The 24,027-nt window shown below is 30.7% G+C and overlaps 4 protein-coding genes across 4 annotated transcripts; 2 read left to right on the plus strand and 2 right to left on the minus strand.

Moving 5' to 3' along the window:
- Nucleotides 1–2,125: 2,125 nt before the first annotated feature.
- Nucleotides 2,126–23,609, minus strand: LOC111680275. Its single transcript, XM_046954198.1, has 8 exons — nucleotides 23,245–23,609; nucleotides 22,139–23,176; nucleotides 21,900–22,071; nucleotides 21,775–21,831; nucleotides 18,373–19,271; nucleotides 4,779–5,784; nucleotides 4,452–4,716; nucleotides 2,126–3,187 (listed from the first exon to the last, which is right to left on the minus strand). The coding sequence occupies exons 1-8, from the start codon at nucleotides 23,330–23,332 to the stop codon at nucleotides 2,948–2,950; spliced, it is 3,765 nt and encodes a 1,254-aa protein (XP_046810154.1). The 5' UTR covers nucleotides 23,333–23,609; the 3' UTR covers nucleotides 2,126–2,947.
- LOC111689806 (leptin receptor gene-related protein) lies at nucleotides 10,635–11,673 on the plus strand. Its single transcript, XM_023452270.2, has 3 exons — nucleotides 10,635–10,787; nucleotides 10,987–11,242; nucleotides 11,556–11,673. Exons 2-3 carry the CDS (start codon nucleotides 11,006–11,008, stop codon nucleotides 11,670–11,672), a joined length of 354 nt encoding a protein of 117 aa, XP_023308038.1. The 5' UTR covers nucleotides 10,635–10,787; nucleotides 10,987–11,005; the 3' UTR covers nucleotide 11,673.
- On the plus strand, nucleotides 13,437–17,859 carry LOC111689804 (TBC1 domain family member 31). The gene is made up of 6 exons (XM_023452266.2): nucleotides 13,437–13,663; nucleotides 13,730–13,843; nucleotides 13,905–14,056; nucleotides 14,523–16,609; nucleotides 16,678–16,857; nucleotides 17,619–17,859. Exons 1-6 carry the CDS (start codon nucleotides 13,524–13,526, stop codon nucleotides 17,739–17,741), a joined length of 2,796 nt encoding a protein of 931 aa, XP_023308034.2. The 5' UTR covers nucleotides 13,437–13,523; the 3' UTR covers nucleotides 17,742–17,859.
- Nucleotides 18,127–19,599, minus strand: LOC111689805 (alpha-soluble NSF attachment protein-like). Its single transcript, XM_023452267.2, has one exon. It carries the CDS (start codon nucleotides 19,244–19,246, stop codon nucleotides 18,368–18,370), a length of 879 nt encoding a protein of 292 aa, XP_023308035.1. The 5' UTR covers nucleotides 19,247–19,599; the 3' UTR covers nucleotides 18,127–18,367.
- Nucleotides 23,610–24,027: the final 418 nt, after the last annotated feature.

Genomic DNA, 24,027 nt, shown 5'->3' on the forward strand with positions numbered 1-24,027 from the left:
ATAAACTAAAGGTACGTTCACACCTATCAAATATTTGACGAAATAATGTGACCCCGATGTTATCACTTTAAAAATCATGACAGATAAAAGAAAAACATATCCAAAAAAACAAATAAATCCGTCATTTTCGTTTAATATTTTTTAGGTGTCAAGTACTTTTTTTTTTTTTTTTTTGATTGAACGAAGTTTTTCTTTAATCGGTTTGTCTGTCACAGAAATCATTAATACATATAGGACCTAAAGGAGAATATTTCTTTCTGAGGGAATTTATTGCTCAACGAAAGGAAATTTTCTCTCGAATTTTGGTTTTTTGTGATTAAAACTTTTAAAATCTGGGGATCTTCAAATTTGGTTAAGTATACAGTCTGAACTATTATCTAGATTAATGTTTGGACTAGAGTTTAGTCTAAATTATAGTCTAGTCTATAATCTGGACTAAAACCAATTATATAATATGGACTATAACAAAATATATAGTCTGGACTATAGTTAAATTTATAATTTGGAATATAGTCAAGTTTATAGTCTGAATTGTAGTAAAGTCTTTAGTCTGGACTATAGTCAAGTCTTTAGTCTGGACTATAGTCAAGTCTATAGTCTAGACTATAGTCATGTCTATAGTCTAGACTATAATCAAGTCTATAGTCTAGACTATAGTCAAGTCTATAGTCTAGACTATAGTCAAGTCTATAGTCTAGACTATAGTCAAGTCTATAGTCTAGACTATAGTCAAATCTATAGTCTGAACTAAAGTCAAGTCTATAGTCTGAACTATAGTCAAGTCTATAGTCTGAACTATAGTCAAGTCTATAGTCTGGACCAAAACCAATTATATAATCTGGAATATAGCGAAATATATTTTCTAGACTATAGTCAAGTTTATAGTTTGGAATATAGTCAAGTCTATAGTCTGGACAGTAATCAAGTCTAGAGTCTGGATACTATCAAATTCAGGTTATAGTCTGAAATATAATCAAATATATAGTCTGGAATATAGTCAAGTTTTTAGTCTAGACTATAGTCAATTCTATAGTCTGGACTATAGTCAATTCTATAGTATGGACTCTAGTGAAGTCTATAGTCTAAACTATAATTAAGTCTATAGTCTGAACTATGGTCAAATTCAGGTTATAGTCTGAAATATATACAAGTCTATAGTCTGGAATATAGACAATTCTAAAGAATGACTATAGTTAAGTCTTTAGTCTGGACTATAATCAAGTCTATAGTCTGGACTATAGTTAAATCTGTAGTCTAGACTATAGTCAAGTCTATAATTCTGAATATAGCGAATTATATAGTCAAATAAAAGTATATAGTCTAGACTTTAAATATATAGTATGGACTATAGTCAAGACTTTAGTCTGGTTGTAAGACAGATTCAAGTTATAATCTGAGATATAAGCAAGTCTATAGTCTGAAGTATAGTCTATAGTCTGGACCTAGTCAAGTCAATGGTCTGGAAGTTAAAAGTCTGTACTATAGTCAAGTCTAAAGTCATGACTATAATCAAGTCTATTGTCTGCACTATAGTCTGAACTACAGACAAGTCTATAGCCAGGATATTGGTTCAAAGTATGGACTATAGTCTGGACTGTAATCTGATCTATAGTATAGATTAAAGTCTAATCATAGTCTGAACTACAGCATAATCATAATCCGAACTATATTCTAAGGTATAGGTTGGCCAATAACCTAGTGTATAGTCTCATCTATAATCTGGTCTATAGACTAATCCAGAGTCAGTACTATAACCATAATTAAGTCTATAGACTGACCTTACTAGTCTAAAGTTTAGATTATGAATATATTAATTTTTAATCGGGACTATAATTACTTTAGGTTATAGTCTAGATTACTGAGTTATAAACCAGAATATAAACTAGAATATATTGCTTTTTAGACTATATTTTAGACTATAGTCTGGTCCATTTGTCGTTGGTAAAAAGTTGATATTAGATAAAATTTACTGTTAGATATCTAATGACAACCTTTCACCTACGATATCTTAAAAAATAATAATTTTTAATTACATATTTAAAATTCTTTAAATCTTTTCATTTTACACATTTAGTTTTTCTTTTATGAAGGCAAATTTTGTCTGGTATGATTAAAAAAATAAAGCTTTAGTTTCAAAATTAAAAAAAATCTGAGGCTCGGATAATTTTGTTTGTTTGTAGTGCGCGTAGTATATATAGTTTTTGGAAAAATGTGTCTTTGGTACATATATATAAATATATTTATTTTTGGTAAAGATTGTTTAAGTGTTGATTCTTCTTTAATTTTATTTTAAGTTTTTAATAATAAATTTTTCTTTAGTTTACTTATAGTTAAGGAAGAAATTTGGAAAAGATTTAAACTTAAATCTAAAACAAAAAATTAAATTAAAACTTAGATTAAGAATAAAATGTGTTGTTGTTTATAATATATAATTGAATTGTTTTCTCGACTGTCAAAGGAATTAAATTCCTAGAATACCAGAGTTTAACTCAAATAATTCAAATTACCAATAGTATTACGGTTCAGTTAGTCATTGATTATATAATGACTTATATCCTATAACTAACATAGTTTTTTTTCATATCATTCAAGATAATATAATGCGGGGTGTACTCAATACAAGGTGACATCACAAGCACAGCTGATCATTGTTTACAATTTTGTATACATTGACTTGACAATCGTGTGGTTGCTCTCATGTACTGTCACCTTGTTAAGTATACCTTGATATAATGTTTCCAAAGGTCTCCTTTTGTTATACAAAGTTTGGATAAACAATTTGTTAGTTATGGGCAGTCATTATGTAACCAATAGAGTGTTTTTTTGTTAAAAGAAATATTGGATTTGTAAAAGTTAAAAAAGGATATTAAGTTTTCTTTTTGTTATCAAACCTATAGTAGGTATAGTTAGTACTTTTTTTTACAAAAAAAATTGTTGTTTTTGGAATTTACTTCTTACTTTTCTTTTGTTTTTTATCCTCGGAAGACGCTGCTGTTATGGCGGCGGCTGCTGCTGCTAATGTAGTGTTAGTTGGCAACGCGGTATTTGTGGTACTATGTGTCTTTTCAAATAGCTTTTTAACCGTAGGCTGCTGGGCTGAAACCTGTGTTATGGGATGATTGCCTAAAGCGGGTGTTACGGGTGTATCATCCAAGAATAAAGGATTCTTAACCTCCATTTCACCAGTCTATTAGCATAAACAAGCAAACAGAAAAAGTAAATTAGATATTTTTTCGACTTATTTTGATCATTTTTAAGCAAAATTTTCGAAAGAATGTCTTATATATAACTATCATACCCTGGGTGCTTCGCTACCCTAACTATGTTCAATATCGTAAAGAAATCAAAAAGTACCATCCGAAAAACGAAAAAGTACAAAGATCTCTCTCAATAAATTCTCATTAAAAGACCGTGTGTTCCGGTTATCCATTTGAAGAATAGAAAAGTACCAAATAGTTCCCACTTATAGAATATTATTCAGTGAAGACCATGTATGTTAAAATTAATGTTCCTGGATTGAATATTTTAGAAAATTAAAAAAGTACAATTTATGAGATAAAAAGTACTAAAAAGTTGTCTCTTAAAGAATCTTATTCAATGAGGAACGTGTATGTTTAATACTCATGTGTTTTCAGTTCATATTAAAGAACATACATAGAGTATCATTTGAAGGAAGAAAAAGTACCAAAAGTGGAATAAAGTTTACCTAAGTGGAAAGTACTAATAAAAAGAGCAAAAATTTTATTACAATAAATATTACAGAGTTAGTCCGTAATTTAATATGAATAATTCAATAAACCGAAAAAGTTTTCTTAATGTACCATAAATACAGTTTTCTCCCTTTTACACCCAAAAAGGACTGAATTTAAAAAAAGTACAAAACATGTGTCTCATAGTTTTGAGAGATGTATCCAAAATAATTAGAAAAATTTGATTATGTTAATTAGGTTTAAAGTTATAAAGGGCTAAAGAAGGTACCAAAATCACCTCTGTTACACATTTTTACCCCTTAAAAGTACGAATTTCAAAAAAAGTACCAGACAACCATCTGCTCATTTTAAGAGTAGATACAGGTGCATTTAAAATTTTTCTTGTATCACTAATATTATGTAAGATATTTAAGAAAACCTGTTTTACGCGTTTTTCCCCCTTTTACCCGTAAATGTGCAAATTTCCAAAAATCCCTCCTTAGTGGATCTACATAACCAAAAACACATCTACTATCAAAATTTCATGATTCTAGGCTCAGCCGTTTGGGCTGTGCGATGATGAATCAGTCAGTCAGTAACGCTACTCTTTTATATATATAGATGATACCGGAGACTTTAGTAAATTGATTACAATTAATATACAAACAAACATATGGACATATTCGAACCGACTACCCTATTTTTGTACAGTCGTTATAACGATTCAAAAGATCATTTCTATGCATAGAAAACATCACTTACCGGAGCTAGACCAGGACACTCGTAAACAGTATAATCACCCTCCTCATTATCATCATCACTTTCCACATAGGACATTTCACAGTTCTCTTCATTATTTTGTCTATTTTCCATAGCAATAATCTGTTGTTTTTGATGCTGATAATGATACATTTGAGCACTTTGAGCCAATTTACGATCACCCGAAGGTGAAATGTCTTTATTTGGACCTGTTACACCATAGGCGGGATACTCAACATCGGCCGCGGCCTTGCTTTTATTATGGAAACTGTAAATCACAAAAAAACCGTTAACTCTTCTGTAGAAAAAAAAAATCAAAAAAAAACTTACGTATACCAGGCTATTCCCAAAACGAATAAGCCCACTGTAGCGGCAGCACTTACACCCGCTATTAAAGCCACCACATACATGCCCATTTCTCCCTTCATGCCTAAATGTTCCCTTAACACCATATGGCCCTCGTTCATTTCGGCCTGTGGTGTTTGTTCGATTTTTGGATGCAATTTATCGATGAGGGTGGTAATATCCTGTCTAGCTGGTGCTACACCATTTTGTGTCTGCTGTACATTAAGGGTATTAACACCTGCAGCTGCTGTCTGTGGTTTAATTCTATGGAAATTGGTATTGCCACTTGTTGGTGTCGCTACACCAGCTTGAGCTGGTGACAATATCATAGTTGATCCCACCGAGTTTTTAATTTCACCAGTTTTAGCTTCATTATTGTTATTATTTTCCTCCTCATTAGGTTTATATTCTTCATATTCTTCTAAAACTCTAGAATCTAAATCTTCTTCCTTATCCACCTCTACGCCCTCTACTTCACCAGCGTCGTCAGCATCAACATCACCCTCATTCTCACCTCTAATCACAGTTACTTCATTGTTTTCTCCAGCCTCTTCGTCATCGTTTCTCTCATCGTCCACCTCATAGTAACGCAAATCGGTGGGTGGCACAGCGAACTTAATTCTTCCTCTTTGATTTTCCAAACTGTTAATCGTGGGATATTTATAGGTAAAATCTGGATTTGTATTATCATATTGATCATATTGTTGTATATTATTATTGAGACTATTCTCATTTTGTTCCTTCATCTTTTGCATGTACTCGTATTCTTCATTTTCTGCTGCCATGGCAGCTAATTGATGTTGACGATAACGTTCACGTAAACGTTCTTCACGCTGACGTTGACGCATTAGTTGCATATTAATTAATTCTAAATGTTGTTCGAACTGTTGTTGTAAACGTCGTCGGGCATTCTCTTCCATAAGTTGGGTTAAAAAGTCCGAATTGACTTCGAATGAGGCGGGTGCCTGTTGCAGAGGTCTTCGTCGGAGACCTAGAAGTGGGAGAGAAAAAAATGAGATTATTAAGAGGGGATTAATAAAAATCTAAAAATCAATAGACTATAGACTAGGCTATAAACTATACTATACACTAGATTATATACTATATGCTAGATTATGGACTAGACTTAGATTATACTATTGTCTAAACTATTGACTAGACTATAGACTAGACTATAGACTAGACTATAGACTAAACTATAGTTTAGACTATAGACAAGACTAGACTATAGACTAGTCTATAGACTAAACTATAGATAATACTATAGACTATACTATAGACTAGACTATAGACTAGACTATAGACTAGACTATAGATTATACTATAGACTAGACTATAGACTAGACTATAGACTAGACTATAGACTAGCACTATTCTAGAAAACACTATTTGTACAACAATCTTTATAAAGAAAACTTTTTGTACAAAACATTCCTCAAAAGAAAACTGTCTGTACAATAAAGTTTTCTAATAAAAACTATCTAAACTAAAGAAAAATTTCTGTACAATACTCTTATCGAAAGAATATTTTCTGTAAAGAAATTTCGGAAAAAAACGGTCTGTACAATAAACTTTTCTAATGAAAAATAAATTTTTTAAAGAAAACTGTTTATATCAAACAGATTTTTTAAGAAAACTGACTGCAAAAAAAATTTCTTGAAAGAAATTAGAAATAAACTGCTCAAGAAACTTTTCGAAAAAAACTGTCTGTACAACCACTTTTCTAAAGAAAAAACTGTCGCCACATGAAAGGCATTCGAAGTGTTTTAAAAATAAAATATAAAATTGACGCTTAAAAAGTTTCTCATGTAACTTAAAGCGTAGAATGCGAAGTAGGTATGAAAAGCACGTAATACTTTGTGTACATCTGGCATAAAAAAAACAGTCTGTACAAGAGCATTTTCTTAAAAAAACTGACTATTCAAGACAATTTTCTAATGCTATATATACACGGTTGTTAGATCTTACAACGTTGGCAGTAAAATGTGAAGAAAATGTCTAATAACCAGGGAAACCAAAATATGCAAATGCATGTTTTTTGTGGTGCGTCGTATGGACTCATGGATAAGATACTACACGTTTCAGACTAATTTGAGAATTTGGCATCGATTTGTTAGAGCATATTTTTGCATATTTTACCCATAAGAGCATAATTTTGCATGATTTGACTTTTTAGCATATTTAAGGCATATTTTCGAGTTTTTAGAGCATATTTTACTCTTTAGTGCATATTTTGATGTTTTCGCTTTTTTCGTTTTTATACATTTTTAATTTTCTTTTCAAAACTTTATTAAAAAAAAAAAATTCTATTTTTTTATTTTTTTTTTTAATTTTTTTAGCCTATTTCACAATTTTGAAAAAAAAACGTTATGTTAAGTTTTTTATTCAAAAAGCATTATATTTTAAATCGGACATAAAACCGATTACTTTTGATTTCATGAGACCAATCCATTTTTATAGTTTAAAAAACTAATTATTGGAATTATGACAACACCGATTAAAATGTCAGTTTATGAATACAATTGGAAGAAATGTTCAAACTTTGTCGTTTGAAATATGTTTTTTGGGGACCAAATGGTTTCATGTTAGTTATTGTACGTAAAACGGAATTCTATATACTAGTTCTTCAAACTATGAGATAAACATTTAAAAAAATGTTGTAGGATATAGAATATGACATTAAACATTTATTATTTCATTACAATTTCAGTCTTTTTGAGCTTTTCAATGTTAAAAAATAATAAAAATTTTACTTTTGGAGCATATATTTTAATTTTTAAGAGCATATTTTGAGTTTTTTACGGCATATTTAAAGCGCTTAAAACACTTTTTTTAGAGCATGTTTTCGGTTTCCCTGCTAATAACACTGCCAATTTACAAAATTTTGTTTTGCGATATTGTCAGTAAGGCTTTTTGATAACGTAGCAAAAGAAAAATTGTAAGTTTAGACAATTGTTAGATATTTTCTAAACATTTTACTGACAACTTTATAAGATCTGACAACCGTGTATCATGGCTTTAAGAAACTGTCTGTTTAGGAAACTTTACTAAAAAACTGTCAGCAAAGGAATTTTTCTATATAAAACATTACTAACAGGAGACTAAAAAAAAACAACTTTTAGAAAAATTTTAAGTTCAGACGATTGAGCGATATTTTTTGACAACTTTTGTAAGATCTGACAACCGTGTATCACGGCTTTAAGAAACTGTCTTTTTAGGACACTAAACTAAAAAAACCTCAACAAACTTTATTAAAAGGAGACTAAAGAAAAACATTCTTTAGAAAAATTGTAAGTTCAGACGATTGTTAGATATTTTCTAAACATTTTACTGACAACTTTGTAAGATCTGACAAACGTGTATCATGGTTTTAAGAAACTGTATGCTTAGGACACTATACTAAAAAACTGTCAGCAAAAGAGTTTATTTCTCTATAGAAAACTTTACTAAGAACAGACTTGAAAAAAAAACAATCTTTTGAATGCAATTTTCAAAAGAAAACTGTGGAAATTGATCTTCTCAAGGCTCTTTTCTAATTAAGAATACCTTTTCAAGGCTCTTTCTAAAGAAACATTTTTGTCAAGAAAATTTTCAAAAAAAAAAAACTGTCTTCACGAGGCGTTTTGTCTTTACAATAAACTTTTCTAAAGAACACTGTCTTAAGAACATCATTTTCTGAAGATTTTTTTAAAGAATGCCGCTTATCTACAAACATTTGTCTTAATAAAACACTTTTTAGGTAATTTTGTTTAAATAAACTACTTGCGAGTTAAAAACTCGCTAATTTCTAACACTTTATTTGTTGAAAAAATCTCTCCATTGACATCATTAAATCCCTGATTGTTTTTATTTTTTTTGTAAATACACAACCCAGCATTCATTCATTTAATTATTCCAATGTTAAAGCCGTTTTTTGTTTTATTATTTCTGTACTTTAATTATATTTTTGTTTAACATTATTACTTATTTTTTGTGTTTTTTTTTTTTGATTTTCTTTTACACATTAAATTTTATTAATGTAATCTGTGTTCATATGTGTGTATGTATGTATGTGAAGTGTTTGTTTGACATTTGATTTCTTAATACAAGATTAAATTTATTAGATTTTGTAGTTGTTCTTTTTTTAATAGCAAAATTTAATCTTTATCTTGTGGATTTTTTTTATTATTCTTCTTGTTGTTCTTAGTAGTGAGTAGCAAGTTTGTTACCAAAAAAAAAAATATTTAAAAAAACTATAAAAAATCTTGTTTTGACATTACTAGACAGTTGTTGAAAAAATGTCAACAATTAATTTGTTATAAAAAAATTTTATAAATTTTATGTTATTTTGTAGTTATTCTTTTTAAAAAAATATGTAAAAAATTAAAACTCACATAAATGAAATTGCCTGTTAATAAAAAACAAATAAAATTCGATACAAAAAAACAAATAGTGTGAAAGTGTCATAAAAAATAATAAATGTACAATTTGGCAACTCTAATTATTGTGAAAGCTACAGTGGTACTAAATAACGGAATAAAACGCACAAAATATCTTGTGGAAAAAAACAGGTAAATAGAAAAATATTTTTTTATTATAAATAAAATTAACTTAAAATTTAAAAAATTTATCTAAAAATTGAAACTTAAAAAAAAATTTAAAATTTTTACAAAAAAAAATTTTTTCATTAAAAAAGTTTCTTTTGAAAAAAAAATTTCTTTAAAAGTTCTATTTTATAACAATTTCCTTAAGAAAAGTTCTTGTTATGACAGTTTTTGTCAGAAAGGTTCTTGTTATAACAGTTTTTGTTAGAAAAATTCTTGTTATGACAGTTTTTGTCAGAAAATTTCTTGTTATAAACAGTTTTTGTCAGAAAATTTCTTGTTATGACAGTTTTTGTCAGAATCTATCTATCTATCTATCTATCTATCTATCTATCTATCTATATATCTATCTATCTATCTATCTATCTATCTATCTATCTATCTATCTATCTATCTATCTATCTATCTGCCTATCTATCTGCCTATCTATCTATAACTCGCAAGTTTTCTTCAATATTTTTCTTCCTATAACAAATAAAATTATGATTTTCCACTTCTTAAAATAAATGAAAATTGCCAAATGAAAATTTGGCAATTTTCATTTATTCGAGCGATTAATCGTCCAAAATTTATCGATTAACCGATCGACCATTAATCGTTTGAATACCCTACTATTTATACACATATGTTTGTGTATACAGGAACGGAAAATTATATTAAACTAGGGTTCTATAGTTGAAACGAAAAGTCGACTTTTCGACTTTTTGCATTTTATGAAAAGTCGACTTTTCAACTTTTTAGTTAAAAGTTGATTTTTCGACTTTTCAACTTATTTCATTTAATTAAAAGTCGATTTTTCGACTTTTAATATTTTATAAATAGTCGACTTTTTCCGACTTTTTTCAACTTTTTCCGACTTTTCGACTATTTTTGACTTTTGACTTTTTTGAGTTTTTTCGACTTATTTCTATTTTCGACTTTTTCCGGCTTTTTCGACTATTTTCGACTTTTTCCGACTATTTTCGACTTTTTCCGACTATTTTCGACTTTTTCCGAATTTTTCGACTTTTTCTGACTTTTTTCGACTATTTCCGACTTTTATTTACAAAGTCGACTTTTCGACTTTTTTCATAGACGATAGTCGAGTTATCGACTTTTTTTGGAACAAAATAGTCGACTTCGACTTTTTTCGACAAAAAGTCGATTGTTCGAAAGTCGATTTATAGAACCCTATATTAAACTCTCTAATTCCGTTTTTATTTAAAACCGTTAATGTTTGCTGAAAACTTCGACGGCTTACAGTCTTTTTTAAGACGCCGTCAAAATTTTTATTAGTGTCAGCTGCCATCGCAGTTAAATATTTGTCGGCGTAGAGTTCTGGTGATTAATACAAAGGAAAAAAATATAACTTTAGAAAGAAAACAATAAATTTTTGCATAAAAATCTACAAGAAAAATGGCTGCACTAAAAGGTAAATAAAGCTAGATAAATATTAAGTAACAAATAATGCTAATTAATCTTTTTTTCTCATTTCATATTTAACAAAATTTTGTGTGATAATCCTCTAAAGCGTAAGTTTGTTTTTGTTATTATTTTGTATATGTATCTTAAGAATTTCAAGTGTTTTTTTCCTTTTTTTACAATTATATGTTTTTGTTTTCTACTTACAGTTTATTAATTTGCGCATTTATGACGTGCCTTGGCATGACTTTCCTTATTTTGGCCTGTGCCGTGCCTCAACCAAAAATTTTCTATCCCTTCTTTGTTTTGCTATTTTATATTTTATCCGTCTTACCGATGCTGCTAGCTAAAAGGCTGAGTCCCGGTTCCGAAACAAATCCTAAAACAGAATTTGCTCTATTCTTAACAGCCGGCATGGTATTAAGTGCTTTTGCTTTACCTATTGTATTGGCTCACAGTGGAGTGGTAAGTAATTGTTGGTATTATGAAGACTTCTGCCTCCCCAGTCTATTATTTTTGCATTACGTCATTGTAACTTGATGCACTGTAGTAGGGGGAGGGTATTATGTGTTTGTGTTGATATTGGTCTTATATCTTCAATGAATACTAATCAGCTTATTGTAAACTTAGAGATTTTTATCTGTTGTTTCCTATGGCCATTGATTTAATGAATTCAATGTCCTTTTCCAGAAAAAAACAATATTATCAATATCAAAATAAACACAATTGATACAAAAACATTGACTTTTCATCACTATCTTTTAACTTTAATTTACAGATTACCTGGTTGGCCTGTTCATTAACATTGATCAGTAATATTATCAATTATTTAACTATATTTGGTTATGCCATGAAAGAGAATGAATTTGATGCTCCGTATGGTGGCATGTTCTAAACTAAAAATAAGCTGAAGAATTGAAGGATGGTGCGCACGTAGGATATTTGTGATTGTAGTTCATATTTGCTGGATTGTGGCAGTCGTATCATCATCAGTAGTAATTTTTACACAATTATATTAACATACATACATACAAATACATCAATCTAGTAGAAACGAGTATTACTCAAAAATTCGATACATTAAACAAAAATACATTACAATACGAATTATGGAGATTTTATATAAAATAAACAGGCATCTTTGGTAAACATGAAACTAAAGAAATAAAATTATAACATAAAAACATAAATTCTTAATCTCATAGGTGTAAAATAAACAAAAAAAAAAAAAATAAATAAAATAAAAAATACAATAAAACAAGTTATAATAAAAAAAACAAATGATTTTATTTTACAGCTTAAAAACAAGTAGGAAAGTGTAGGCGGGCATGGCCGACCATATAATACCCAACACCATGATTATATTTTTAAAATTTTTACTTTTTATAAAATTTTTATTTTTTGTAAAGAAACTTTTATTTTGAATATTACCATAATTCCAAAATATTTAAGCCTTTATTGATAAAAAACTAAAATTTCTAAATGAGGCTTTATATAGGTCAAATATGGACCGATCCTCGGTTAATTTGGGAAAAGGATACATTTCTAAATAACAGTTTTGTTGAGTTTCATTGCGATACAAATGGTTACAAGTCAATTTTAGACGTTTAAGTCATTTTTGAAGGGGGGTTTGTATGGGGGTTAGGGTCAAATATAGGCCGATCCTTACGAAAATCTGCAGTGTCATTTAAACTTATATAAAACTTATTTGTGCCAATTTTTAGAGAGATAGCAGAGTATTTGATGTAATTATGGCATAAAAAATCGGGAGGTACGGTTGTATGGGGGCTAGGTGAAATAATGGACCGATTTCAACCATTTTCAATAGGCTTCGTCCCAGTGCCAAAAAATATGCTTGGTCCAAATTTCATCAAATTATCTTGAAAATTGCGACCTTTACCTTGCGCACAAGGTTTACATGGACAGCCAGACGGACGGACGGACATGTCTTAATCGACTCAAAAAATGATTCTGAATCGATCGGTTTACTTTATGTTATTTTTGTATGTTACAAACATCAGCACAAACGTACAATACCCTCCCCACTATAGTGGTGTAGGTATAAATATTTAAATTGTAAAATTTAGTTTCATAAATATTAGTCAATTTGAAAAAAAAGCAATAACAACATGATCGTTTTAATCTAAAATCTATATAATGAAAATTCTCTATGACTAACCATGTATGTAATCCGAAACAGCCATCTGAGGAGCTGTAGAAGCTTCCGATACAGGATTTGTTGTTTAAGAAACTCACAACGTATTGCTGTTTTCTGGGCCCAAGGGTGGCTAGTTATTTCAACATTGGCATGTCCTCCTAGGACATGCCAATGTATACTATAGGGTATACTATAGCCACTCTGTTGTAGACATTCTTCCACGAGACCTTCATGAAATAATTATTTAAAATGTAATGTACTTACAGTTTTTAATCTTGAAGATTTCACATGCAAACTGCGCGAAATGTTTTTTTCGTATCTGGTGTATGCTACACAAAGTGTAGAAGTAAATTTATAACCACTGCTATTTTCTCAGGCTGAACAAAATTCCATGATCCTAGCAAAAGGTGCTACCAAGTTTATTTGCAGTAAATATATTTTCATAACAATCAGCTTTTGTATATAAGTTCAAACAAATTGTTTACATTTTTCTTTGTGATTGTGTGTGTGTTTATTTTTTTAGCGGAAAAATTAATTGTAAATATAGATTTTAATAAATTTAAAATAAATCAAAAATAAATAAAAATTATGATTAACAATAATGAAGAAACTAATTTTGAACCAAAAGCTATAACTAAAACAAAAAGCGAAAATCCTATTTCTATAACAGGTGCAATGGCGGTAAAAATGAAAAAGTCTTCCTTTGCTTTAAAGGAACAAAATAGTGGGTAAGTTGCATAAAATTTCTCAAATCCTTTATATATTGCACTAATTTTCTTTTCTAATTTCATCAGCAATATATTAACTGTTCATCATACAATTAAGGAAAATAATAAAATGTTACGTATTGTTTTAAATGTTTGTTGTTTCGATATGCGTGGAACACAGATGTTGGCCATTGATAGAAGGTTTGTATGTTTATTTTTTTATTTAAAGCAGGTGTTTCTTATTGTTTTGTTTAATTACTAGGGGTTGTATTTTTGTTTTTAATTTTACTACCAAACGCTATTGGCGCCACAATGAGAGAGTACAAAAACCCAGTGTGGCTATAGCTTCTAGAAAGGAGTATAATCAATATGTGGTAGGCACCAAAGAGGGTATTCTTGTGCTTTTAGATGTGGGTAAGTGTTTAATAAATTATACAAAATTGAATATTGTTTAGTTTTCTTTGATATTTCAGAGCAGGTATAGTTCTAGTTAAGTTTTAGTTCATTTCTAGTTCAGTTCTAATTCAGTTCTAGCTCAGTTCTAGTTCAGTTCTAGTTCAGTTCTAGTTCAGTTCTAGTTCAGTTCTAGTTCAGTTCTAGTTCAGTTCTAGTTCAGTTCTAGTTCAGTTCTAGTTCAGTTCTAGTTCAGTTCTAGTTCAGTTCTAGTTCAGTTCTAGTTCAGTTCTAGTTCAGTTCTAGTTCAGTTCTAGTTCAGTTCTAGTTCAGATCTAGTTCAGTTCTAGTTCAGTTCTAGTTGATTTCTAGTTAAGTTCTAGTTGAGTTCTAGTTCAGTTCTAGTTCATTTCTACTTCAGTTCTAGTTCAGTATCAGTTTCAGTTCGGAAATAACTGTAGTAATAACTTTCCGACTTCAATTCCAGAAATTTCCAATTTCCTTAAACAAAGTAAAATTTCCGAAGAACCCATTGGTGAAATAACATTTCCTGGCCAACCATTAGAACCTAAAAATCTCGCTCTTATACGAAGTGGACATTCAGCTCTACTCATCGATTTGGATACCTTCAATTGTTCTTATCGTTTGGATTTCGATAAAGTTGTAATGTCTTTAAAATTCGCTTCATTTCTATCAAATTCCGAACATATAATGACAGCTTTTACCAACGATACTTTACACATTTGGTCTGGTGTTACATTGGAAGTGGTGCGCATAGTTTATCCTCTTAAATTAAGAGATAAAAAATTGTTAACACAGGAGCAAACAGATGTATTAGAATTTTCATTAGCTACTGCTTTAGAGGAAACTGCATCCAAGGAAAGCCAATGTTTTCCTAAATATAATAAAAATCTCACAGATGGTTGTATAGCCGCTTATGCCTTTAAAAATGATGGCTCATCTTTAATATTATCAACCTGGGATAATTTTTTAATAACATTAAGTTGTTATACCTTTGAACTGATACGTTTGTATCGTTTAAAGGATTTTATTTTAGTGCAATTGGCCATTTTGGCTAAACCTAATGACGCATATGTAGTTGGTTTGACAAATCACAAAATGATTGTATTATTGGATTGTGAGCAGGTGGAATATAAATTAATTGTGGACTTAGGGCCCTCACGTTATTTTACGATTTCTTTAGATAGCAAATATCTAGCGGTTTCCCAAGTAACGGGCGAATTAAGTGTATGGTCGTTGGGACATTTATTGGCTGTTTTAAAATCACAAAAGAATTGTATGTCTTTACTTAGGAGCGCCTTTAAACAAAAGAAACCAGTAAAATTGCTGGAAAATGTAAATGATTGTCAATTTCAAGAAGAACTTAAGAAACTATTAACACCTCAACGTTTACAACAAATTTTACAAGAATATCATTGTTATCCAGCCAAATATCGTGCGTTAATCTGGTGTTCTTTATTAAAATTACCCCATAATCGTTTACAATACCAAGAACTTTTAAAAATGGGTGTCCCCTCAGCTGTTAACCAGCAAGCGAAAAGTATACAATTAAAAAATAACACTTTAAAAAGATCTTTAAGCAAATGTTGGTCTTGTCTAGCTCAGTGGTGTAAAGTTCTAGCTCACAGCGAAATATTGCCAGGTCTTATATTTCCCTTTGTGAAAATGTTTCAACAAAATCCTTTGACCGCCTTTGAAGTTTGCTGCACTTTAATACAAAACCATTTTCAATTATTTTTCGAATATCATCCTCTAGAGCCCAAAAACTATTTGGGTTTGTGTACAAATCTTCTGCAGCACTTTGATCAACAACTTTATGAATTTTATCAAGCAAAAGATATAACAGCCACAACATTTGCCTGGTCCTTGCTGAAAAATGCCTTTTCAGAGGTCTTAGACGAGGACCAGTGGCAGCAATTATGGGATAATGCCATCTCAGGTCCTGCTTACTTTCTTTGTTTTGTGGTGGTTTCATATAGTATTTTACAAAAAGAACTCATCATCCGACTGCCGGATAAAAATGTTATAGAAATATTTTTCCAAGAACAAAATCCCATAGATGTTAATAGATTAATTTCCAAAGCTTTCAAATTATTAAACAAATGTCCTGCTGACCTACATCCTCAAAAATACTTTTCTGATTTCCAAGCCATACCTCCCAATGTTTATCCGAAATTCTTAAAATATCCCCAAAAATGCCTAAACAAATATGAAGAAAAAGTAGAAGATTTACAAAGTGTAAACTCAGCTTTAAATGCTCGTATGCGTGAGTTGGAATTGGAAGAATTAAAACTAATACAGCGCCTAGAGAATGGTTTGCGTCAAGAGGAACATGCCAAAAGAATGAAAGATATTGAGGCGTATTATCAGAACACACTTAAACGTGAAGAGGAACGCCTTAATTGTCAGCGTAAAATGTTGCTGTTATATCAGAAAGAAATTCGACAGCGTAAAGGTGAAGTAGCGGCTGTACTTCAGGATTCAACAAAACGCAAGGCAATTTTACATAAAGAACGTGAATTACAGTCTTTACAAAATCACATAGAAAATGAGGTGAAATTTGTTGTAAAGAAAATCATTCTTTACTTTTTAATAAGAATTTACATATTTCGTTTGTATAGCGTATGCGCAATGATTTAAATCTAATGTGGGCCGAAGAGGAATTATATAATCAAGACATGGAGTTGTTGTCTCAAAAATATTTGGAACAATCTGTAACGCAACCTTTAAATAGCAAATATTATGATGAAATTAAAACACTTTGCCAAGAGCAAGAGTTGTTAGACAATGAGCTTAAAATGGTAAGTATGTTCTCAACAAAACTAATTCAGTTTAGTTCTAGTTCAGTTGTAGTTCAGTTCTAGTTCAGTTCTAGTTCAGTTCTAGTTCAGTTCTAGTTTAGTTCTAATTCAGTTCTAGTTCAGTTCTAGTTCAGTTCTAGTTCAGTTCTAGTTCAGTTCTAGTTCAGTTCTAGTTCAGTTCTAGTTCAGTTCTAGTTCAGTTCTAGTTTAGTTCTAGTTCTGTTCTAGTTCAGTTCTAGTTCAGTTCTAGTTCAGTTTTAGTTCAGTTTTAGTTCAGTTCTGGGTCAGTTTTAGTTCAGTTCTAGTTTAGTTCTTGTTCAGTTCTTTTTCAGTTCTAGTTCAGTTCTAGTTCTGTTCTAGGTCAGTTCTAGGTCTAGTTCAGTTTAAGTTCAGTTTTAGTTCAGTTTTAGTTCAGTTTAAGTTCAGTTCTAGTTTAGTTCTAGTTTAGTTCTAGTTCAGTTCTAGTTCGGTTCTAGTTCAGTTCTAGTTCAGTTCTAGTTTAGTTCTAATTCATTTCTAGTTCAGTTCTAGTTCAGTTCAATTTCAGTTCTAGTTCAGTTCTGGGTCAGTTTTAGTTCAGTTCTATTTCAGTTTTTGTTCAGTTCTAGTTCAGTTCTAGTGCAGTTCAGTTCTGAGTTAGTTCTATGCCTTTATATAGGAGAGGTGACAAACTCTTAGGGAGTTTGTTATTCAGAATAGACCTGATTATGTTTTTCTATTCATTTAAACTAATGTCGAAACATTTTTATAAACATTTACAGATCTACCTTTCTACTCCTCAAACTACTAGCGAAATCAACCAATCACCTAGTCATCAATATTTAGATGATATTGAACAAAAATTGGATAGAATACAAAATGAATTTAAAATGCTTACAACATAAAATTATTAATAAATAAAATGACTTGCCATGCATTTGAATGAAATAAATGAATAAGGAAAACGCCCATCAAATGTTTTTAGTAGCGTCTAAAGCATTCTTTATTTAAATTTACCATCATCATTAAATTAGGTTTTTTTCCATGGAATAATTCGTTCACTTTTAGGTAAGTAAATACATACTTTTTTCCTTTTCTTTGTTTGTTTTTGTTCAATGATAAACATTATGAAGAATTAAGATTAATTACATATAAATACATTTATATAATTTATATTAAGTATTTTTCGGTTTTACTTTAAAGTTTTTTGTTATTTTATTTTTGCAATTTTATTAAGTTTATTTATTTTTTTTAAATAATTATATAATATCGAATAATTTGTTTTTATTTTAATTATATTTTAGTTATATTTAAAAGACAAAAAACAATTTTCATTTACTGGCTAAGATTTTCTTTTTTATTTTGTTTTTTTTTTAATTAGTTAGTTAATGTATGTGTAATGTGTTGTTAAAGAGATATTATAGAGGGAATTCTTAAAAGGAGGATATATTTGGTTGTAATTGCAAAATTGATATTACTTCTCTTACAACTCCTTTTTTTTGTTTGCTAAACTTAATACATCTACAGAAATTTAACGTAAATCGGGATCCTCATCGTTGGCTTTTTTAATTCTCAATAGTATAGTAGTATACCATTGATCCAAACGAGAAATACTATCATAGTTTTTAACTGCTTCGGTAAAGCCCTCAATATTCTGTTCCTCCAAATGTTCACAAAGAGTCTTAACTAGTTTATATTCTCGGGAATCCTGGAATGCTGGATATTGATTGACATACTTCTCCAAGGCATGTTCACAATTCAAAATATCGACACTAAGATGACACAAGGCAGCTCTAAAGAAATATTCCTTGGCACAATGCTTTAGCAATGATGATTCCAAGGAAGAGGTGGCCACTTGCTCATAGATATTGACGGCTTTCTCATAGTCCTCCAATTGTGCAGCATACTGTGCCACTTTAAGCATACACTTATTGGCCGAGGACACCGACTCCTCACCCTTGAAATAGTCGGCAGCCTGCTCATAATGCTGTATGGCCTTAGCTAAGGTATTAGGATCGGCCTCATACATTTCGGCAATACTCTGATGATGTTTGGCAGCCGTAGTAAAACGACCCATATCAGTATAAATGTCTATTGATTTTAATAAACATGATGCGGCTGTATCTATATCGACTTTTTTATAACAATTTGAGGCATCTACAAAATTGGTGCCCGCATCATGACGGCTACCTGCCCTTTGGTGCAGACTGGCTGCCTCACAAAAACACTCACCCGCCTTAGTCCAATTCTTGGACATTTTAAACATATTACCAGCCCGTTGATAACATTCTATGGCCTCTTCGACTTTATTTGAATTACCGAATAGAGAACTAAATAGACCCTTTTGTTGGGATAATTTTTTTTCGGCATCTGCCATTAATTGTAAAGCTTTCTGTTCATTATCACCCATGTTATCTGTTTGTTTATAGTCTTTTCTTTTATTTTTTAAACAATAAAATCAATTAAATTATTTTATTTTTCTATCTGCTTATAGCGCAAGTAAGAATGATGAAAATTTTTCGTTGCTCTGTTAAAGAATTTTTGCACAATGTAAAGAAAATCAATAATAGGGAACCATTTGGAAAATGTGAAACACATTACAGTAGTGTGTACGTTTGTGGCAAACAGTATATGCGCCTTTCAAACTAAATTTATAAAGTAGACTCAATGCAGACAACAGCTGACTTATTTTTTTAAAGCTTGATATTTGTTGTCCGTGGTTGTCAAAGTTGTTTATTGTTGTTGTTTTTGTTGTTTAGAAATTTGTGAAAAACTGTGTCGCTACATTATTAAGTTACTTTGTTTTTATCTTAATCATATTCTTTAAAATGTTCCCTTCTAGGATATCTAATTCTAATTCACATATTTACAGTGCAATTCTAAATTAGTTCTAATTCACTTCTAGTTCAGTTATAGTTATATTCTAGTTCAATTCCCCAATTTCCTATTAGGAAACTATTTGAAAAAAATGAAACATATTACTGTTGTGTGTTCGTTTTGGGGAAAACAAAACATGACACATAATGTGTCATGCGTAAAATACACTGAAAGAATGTTGCGACTGGAATAGGCTGGAATTGAAGTTGTTTATTTTGGTATTTAGTAAACAAACAGTGATGAGTAGGTGGATGAAAGCATTAAGTATACAGAGGTGTTACTTTTGACATTTAAAAATGTCTTAAGTAAGGTTTTGTTTAGTTTTGAAATTGTTTTTTTAAATAAAATACTCTAAAATGTTTTGTGTGTGTTTTTTGCTCGTGACAACTCGGTATACTACTCTTTGATGAATGCTTAAGTGTTTCGTTCTCACAGTAAATGTTTTTATATAAAATGTTCAGCTTTAGTGCAGTTTTACTCCTGTTCTAGTTTAGATCTAGTTCTAGTTCAGTTCTAGTTCGGTTTTAGTTCAGTTCTAGTTCAGTTCTAGTTCAGTTCTAATTCAGTTCTAGTTCAGTTCTAGTTCAGTTCTAGTTCAGTTCTAGTTCAGTTCTAGTTCAGTTCTAGTTCAGTTCTAGTTCAGTTCTAGTTCAGTTCTAGTTCAGTTCTTGTTCAGTTCTAGTTCAGTTCTAGTTCAGTTCTAGTTCAGTTCTAGTTCAGTTCTAGTTCAGTTCTAGTTCAGTTCTAGTTCAGTTCTAATTCAGTTCTAGTTCAGTTCTAGTTCAGTTCTAGTTCTAGTTCAGTTGTAGTTCAGTTCTAAGTCAGTTCTAGTTCAGTTCTAGTTCAGTTCTAGTTCAGTTCTAGTTCAGTTCTAGTTCAGTTCTAGTTCAGTTCTAGTTCAGTTCTACTTCAGTTCTAGTTCAGTTCTCAGTTCTAGTTCAGTTCTAGTTCAGTTCTAGTTCAGTTCTAGTTCAGTTCTAGTTCAGTTCTAGTTCAGTTCTAGTTCAGTTCTAGTTCAGTTCTAGTTCAGTTCTAGTTCAGTTCTAGTTCAGTTCTAGTTCAGTTCTAGTTCAGTTCTAGTTCAGTTCTAGTTCAGTTCTAGTTCAGTTCTAGTTCAGTTCTAGTTCAGTTCAAATTAAAAAAATATATTTTAAAAATTGTGAAAGTCACTTTTTTGAAAATTCTGACCGATTTCCGATTTTGTTCTATTAAATTCATGTTCACCTTTTTTTAGTTCCATTTCAGTTCTTGTTCAGTTCTAGCTCAGTTTTAGTTCAGTTTTAGTTCAGTTTTAGTTCAGTTTTAGTTCAGTTCTAGTTCAGTTTTAGTTCAGTTCTAGTTCAGTTCTAGTTCAGTTCTAGTTCAGTTCTAGTTCAGTTCTAGTTCAGTTCTAGTTCAGTTCTAGTTCAGTTCTAGTTCAGTTCTAGTTCAGTTCTAGTTCAGTTCTAGTTCAGTTCTAGTTCAGTTCTAGTTCAGTTCTAGTTCAGTTCTAGTTCAGTTTTAGTTCAGTTCTAGTTCAGTTCTAGTTCAGTTCTAGTTCAGTTCTAGTTCAGTTCTAGTTCAGTTCAAGTTCAGTTCTAGTTCAGTTCTAGTTCAGTTCTAGTTCAGTTCTAGTTCAGTTCTAGTTCAGTTCTAGTTCAGTTCTAGTTCAGTTCTAGTTCGGTTCAGTTCTAGTTCAGTTCTAGTTTAGTTTTAGTTCAGTTCTAGTTCAGTTCTAGTTCAGGTTTAGTTTAGTTTAAATTCTATTTTAATTTCAGGTGATTCAAAGCGGTTTACCTTAACAGCTTTTAAATATATTTTTAAAGCGTTAAACGTTATGTCCTGTTTTGGAAAATAATTAATAAAATTATAAATTCTATATATACAGACTTTATTAAAAAGTTTAAAAAATAAGGCACTCTAATTCTTGTAATATCAATATTTTTAAAGGATTAACAGATTTCAATGTAAAATAATAATGACACTTGTGAGAAAACCACAAAAAATTAGGAATTTTAAAATTATTCTTTTAGTTACTATATAACGCTGTACAAACTAATAAAAATTCGTTGAAATACTTGCTCTAAGAAGCAATAGTTTTGCTCTAATACTAGCCATCTTGTTATGTTTAAATCATTGCTTTAAAACTGACAAAAAAACACAAAAATTTATCACAAAAACACTCAAGATGGGTTTTTTAAAACGACTATTTTTTATCTAAACTATAACTTAAAGGAGTTTTCAGCATGGCTGAATTGGGATTTAAATCGCCAGTACCACACGGTACCACCAATTTGGGTATGTTCATAACTAAATGTATGGTAGAGGCAGGAATTTGTATTTGAGCGGGTACTCCAAGGGCAGGTAATGTAGACGAAGCTAAAAATAATATAATACAAATAAAATTATTGTGGAATAGCAATATTTAGAGAAGGTATTTATTTACCTAAAACAGGCTGTAATGAAGCGGATTTTAATTTTGAATTTTCCATTTCCAACTGTTTGATTTTCTCTTTAAGTTTATTATTTTCAACTTGTAATTCGGAATTTTGTTTACGCAACTCTTTGTACTCATTGCGCATTTTATGGCGATAACGTGTTGAAGCTGCTCTACGGCGTTCCATGGTATCGTCTTTAGAAACCCGTTGACAATTGCTTTTAGAATTTCTATTCAAATGTTTACTATTGCTACAAGATTTGTCGGACCAATCGGCGGGACGTGTTTTACTAGATTGACTTAAAATCGCTTTAAGACGTTCTTTAATGGGTAATTGTGATGTGGGTGTTAAACTGGCACTACTAGGCTCCGGTTGAGTAGACGAGTGATTTGGGGAGGTTGCAGAACAACCCGAAGTGTTTATTGTGCTATCTTTGGTAGATGTTATATTTGTCGTTGATAGTTTGGGCAGTATAAGAGGTTTAGTTTTTGTTAAAGATTTCTTTGTTTGTAGCGTCTGTTGCTGTGTTGGTTTGGCAGTAGTATTGATGGCAGAGTCTATAGTGGGATTTGGAAATGTTACTGTTATAACTTGTGGTTGTATAAACTGCAGGGAGGAGGGTAAAAAAGTAATTCCCGTCTGTGACTGTTGTACAGTATGAGCGGGAGGTTTTTCAGCGATTGGTCTATATTTGTTGGCATAACAGTCAGCACTTTTGGGTTTTACACAAGCTGGCGATACATTCAAAATATTTTCTACACTTTCCACATCCAAAACGACAGGAGTATCTAGAGTTTGTTTTGTCAAATCTTCAGCCGCTACTATGCCACCCTCAACGGCTGTATCGAATTGTGGAAACACCTGTGGTGTGTGTAAAGAATTTTCATCATTCTGAAATTGCTGATGACTACTGGGTGTATGTTGTACATTCTGTTCACAGGCCCTGCGAAATGTTTCATCGAATGGATTAACATTTTTTAAATCCTCAAAAAGACCCACTTCTTCGCAGTTTTTTATAAGTCTCGTGGGTGTAGGAGTTTGATCAGCTTAAAAAAAAAACAAATTATCAGCACTTTAATAAAACTTTTAGTTTTCTATACTTTCCAACACATACCCACAAATATGCCCGATTTTTGGCTTAGATTTAATAACATGCCCGTATCTTTGTCCGTCTCATCTTCCTCCTCATTGTGAAAACTCATTTTATTAAATTATAAACAATAAACAATATAAATTCATTAATAATTTCTTAACAAGTTAAAAATATATACAAAATTATAATGAAAATCTCTATTAAGGTTAAATGTTAGTATGTTTCAGTTCCAGATTGTTTCCTTCACAGCTGTTGTCATTAATACAGCTGATCGCTGTAGTCAAGACAACAACCGTTTAACGAGGTTAGCCTAAAAATTAATTTATTTAAAACTGCAAGAAATAAAGAAAACTTTAATCTAGCTTCACTAGAAATTTTAATTTTGTTGGAAATAAAAGTGATCACAGATTTTAATTGTTTTTGCCCTAGGGCCTCTAGTTTAGCCATAAAATGGACATTTATGTTTTCACTCACAAATCGATTTTTGGTGGGAAATAAAAGTGATCACAGATTTTAATTGTTTTTGCCCTAGGGCCTCTGGTTTAGCCACAAAATGGACTTTTATGTTTTCACTCAAAAATCGATTTTTCGTGGAAAATAAAAGTGATCACAGATTTTAATTGTTTTTGCCCTAGGGCCTCTAGTTTAGCCAGAAAATGGACGTTTATGTTTTCACTCAAAAATCGACATTTAGTGGGAAATAAAAGTGATCACAGATTTTCATTGTTTTTGCCCTAGGGCCTCAAGTTTAGCCAGAAAATGGACCTTTATGTTTATGTTTTAATTGTTTTTGCCCTAGGGCCT

This window comes from Lucilia cuprina, chromosome 6, assembly GCF_022045245.1.
Source record: "Lucilia cuprina isolate Lc7/37 chromosome 6, ASM2204524v1, whole genome shotgun sequence".
Lineage (NCBI taxonomy): Eukaryota > Metazoa > Arthropoda > Insecta > Diptera > Calliphoridae > Lucilia > Lucilia cuprina.

Excerpts from the sequence above, each read along its gene's own strand:
- LOC111689805 (XM_023452267.2), bottom strand. The coding sequence starts at position 19,246 with ATGGGTGATAATGAACAGAAAGCTTTACAATTAATGGCAGATGCCGAA.
- LOC111689804 (XM_023452266.2), top strand. The coding sequence starts at position 13,524 with ATGATTAACAATAATGAAGAAACTAATTTTGAACCAAAAGCTATAACT. Across the intron at positions 13,844-13,904 it reads ATGTTGGCCATTGATAGAAG|GGGTTGTATTTTTGTTTTTA; the intron begins GTTTGTATGTTT and ends TTTAATTACTAG. Across the intron at positions 16,858-17,618 it reads TAGACAATGAGCTTAAAATG|ATCTACCTTTCTACTCCTCA; the intron begins GTAAGTATGTTC and ends AAACATTTACAG.
- LOC111689806 (XM_023452270.2), top strand. The coding sequence starts at position 11,006 with ATGACGTGCCTTGGCATGACTTTCCTTATTTTGGCCTGTGCCGTGCCT. Across the intron at positions 11,243-11,555 it reads TATTGGCTCACAGTGGAGTG|ATTACCTGGTTGGCCTGTTC; the intron begins GTAAGTAATTGT and ends TTTAATTTACAG.
- LOC111680275 (XM_046954198.1), bottom strand. The coding sequence starts at position 23,332 with ATGAGTTTTCACAATGAGGAGGAAGATGAGACGGACAAAGATACGGGC. Across the intron at positions 5,785-18,372 it reads CGATGAGGATCCCGATTTAC|GTCTCCGACGAAGACCTCTG; the intron begins GTTAAATTTCTG and ends TCCCACTTCTAG. Across the intron at positions 3,188-4,451 it reads AGTGTCCTGGTCTAGCTCCG|ACTGGTGAAATGGAGGTTAA; the intron begins GTAAGTGATGTT and ends TTATGCTAATAG.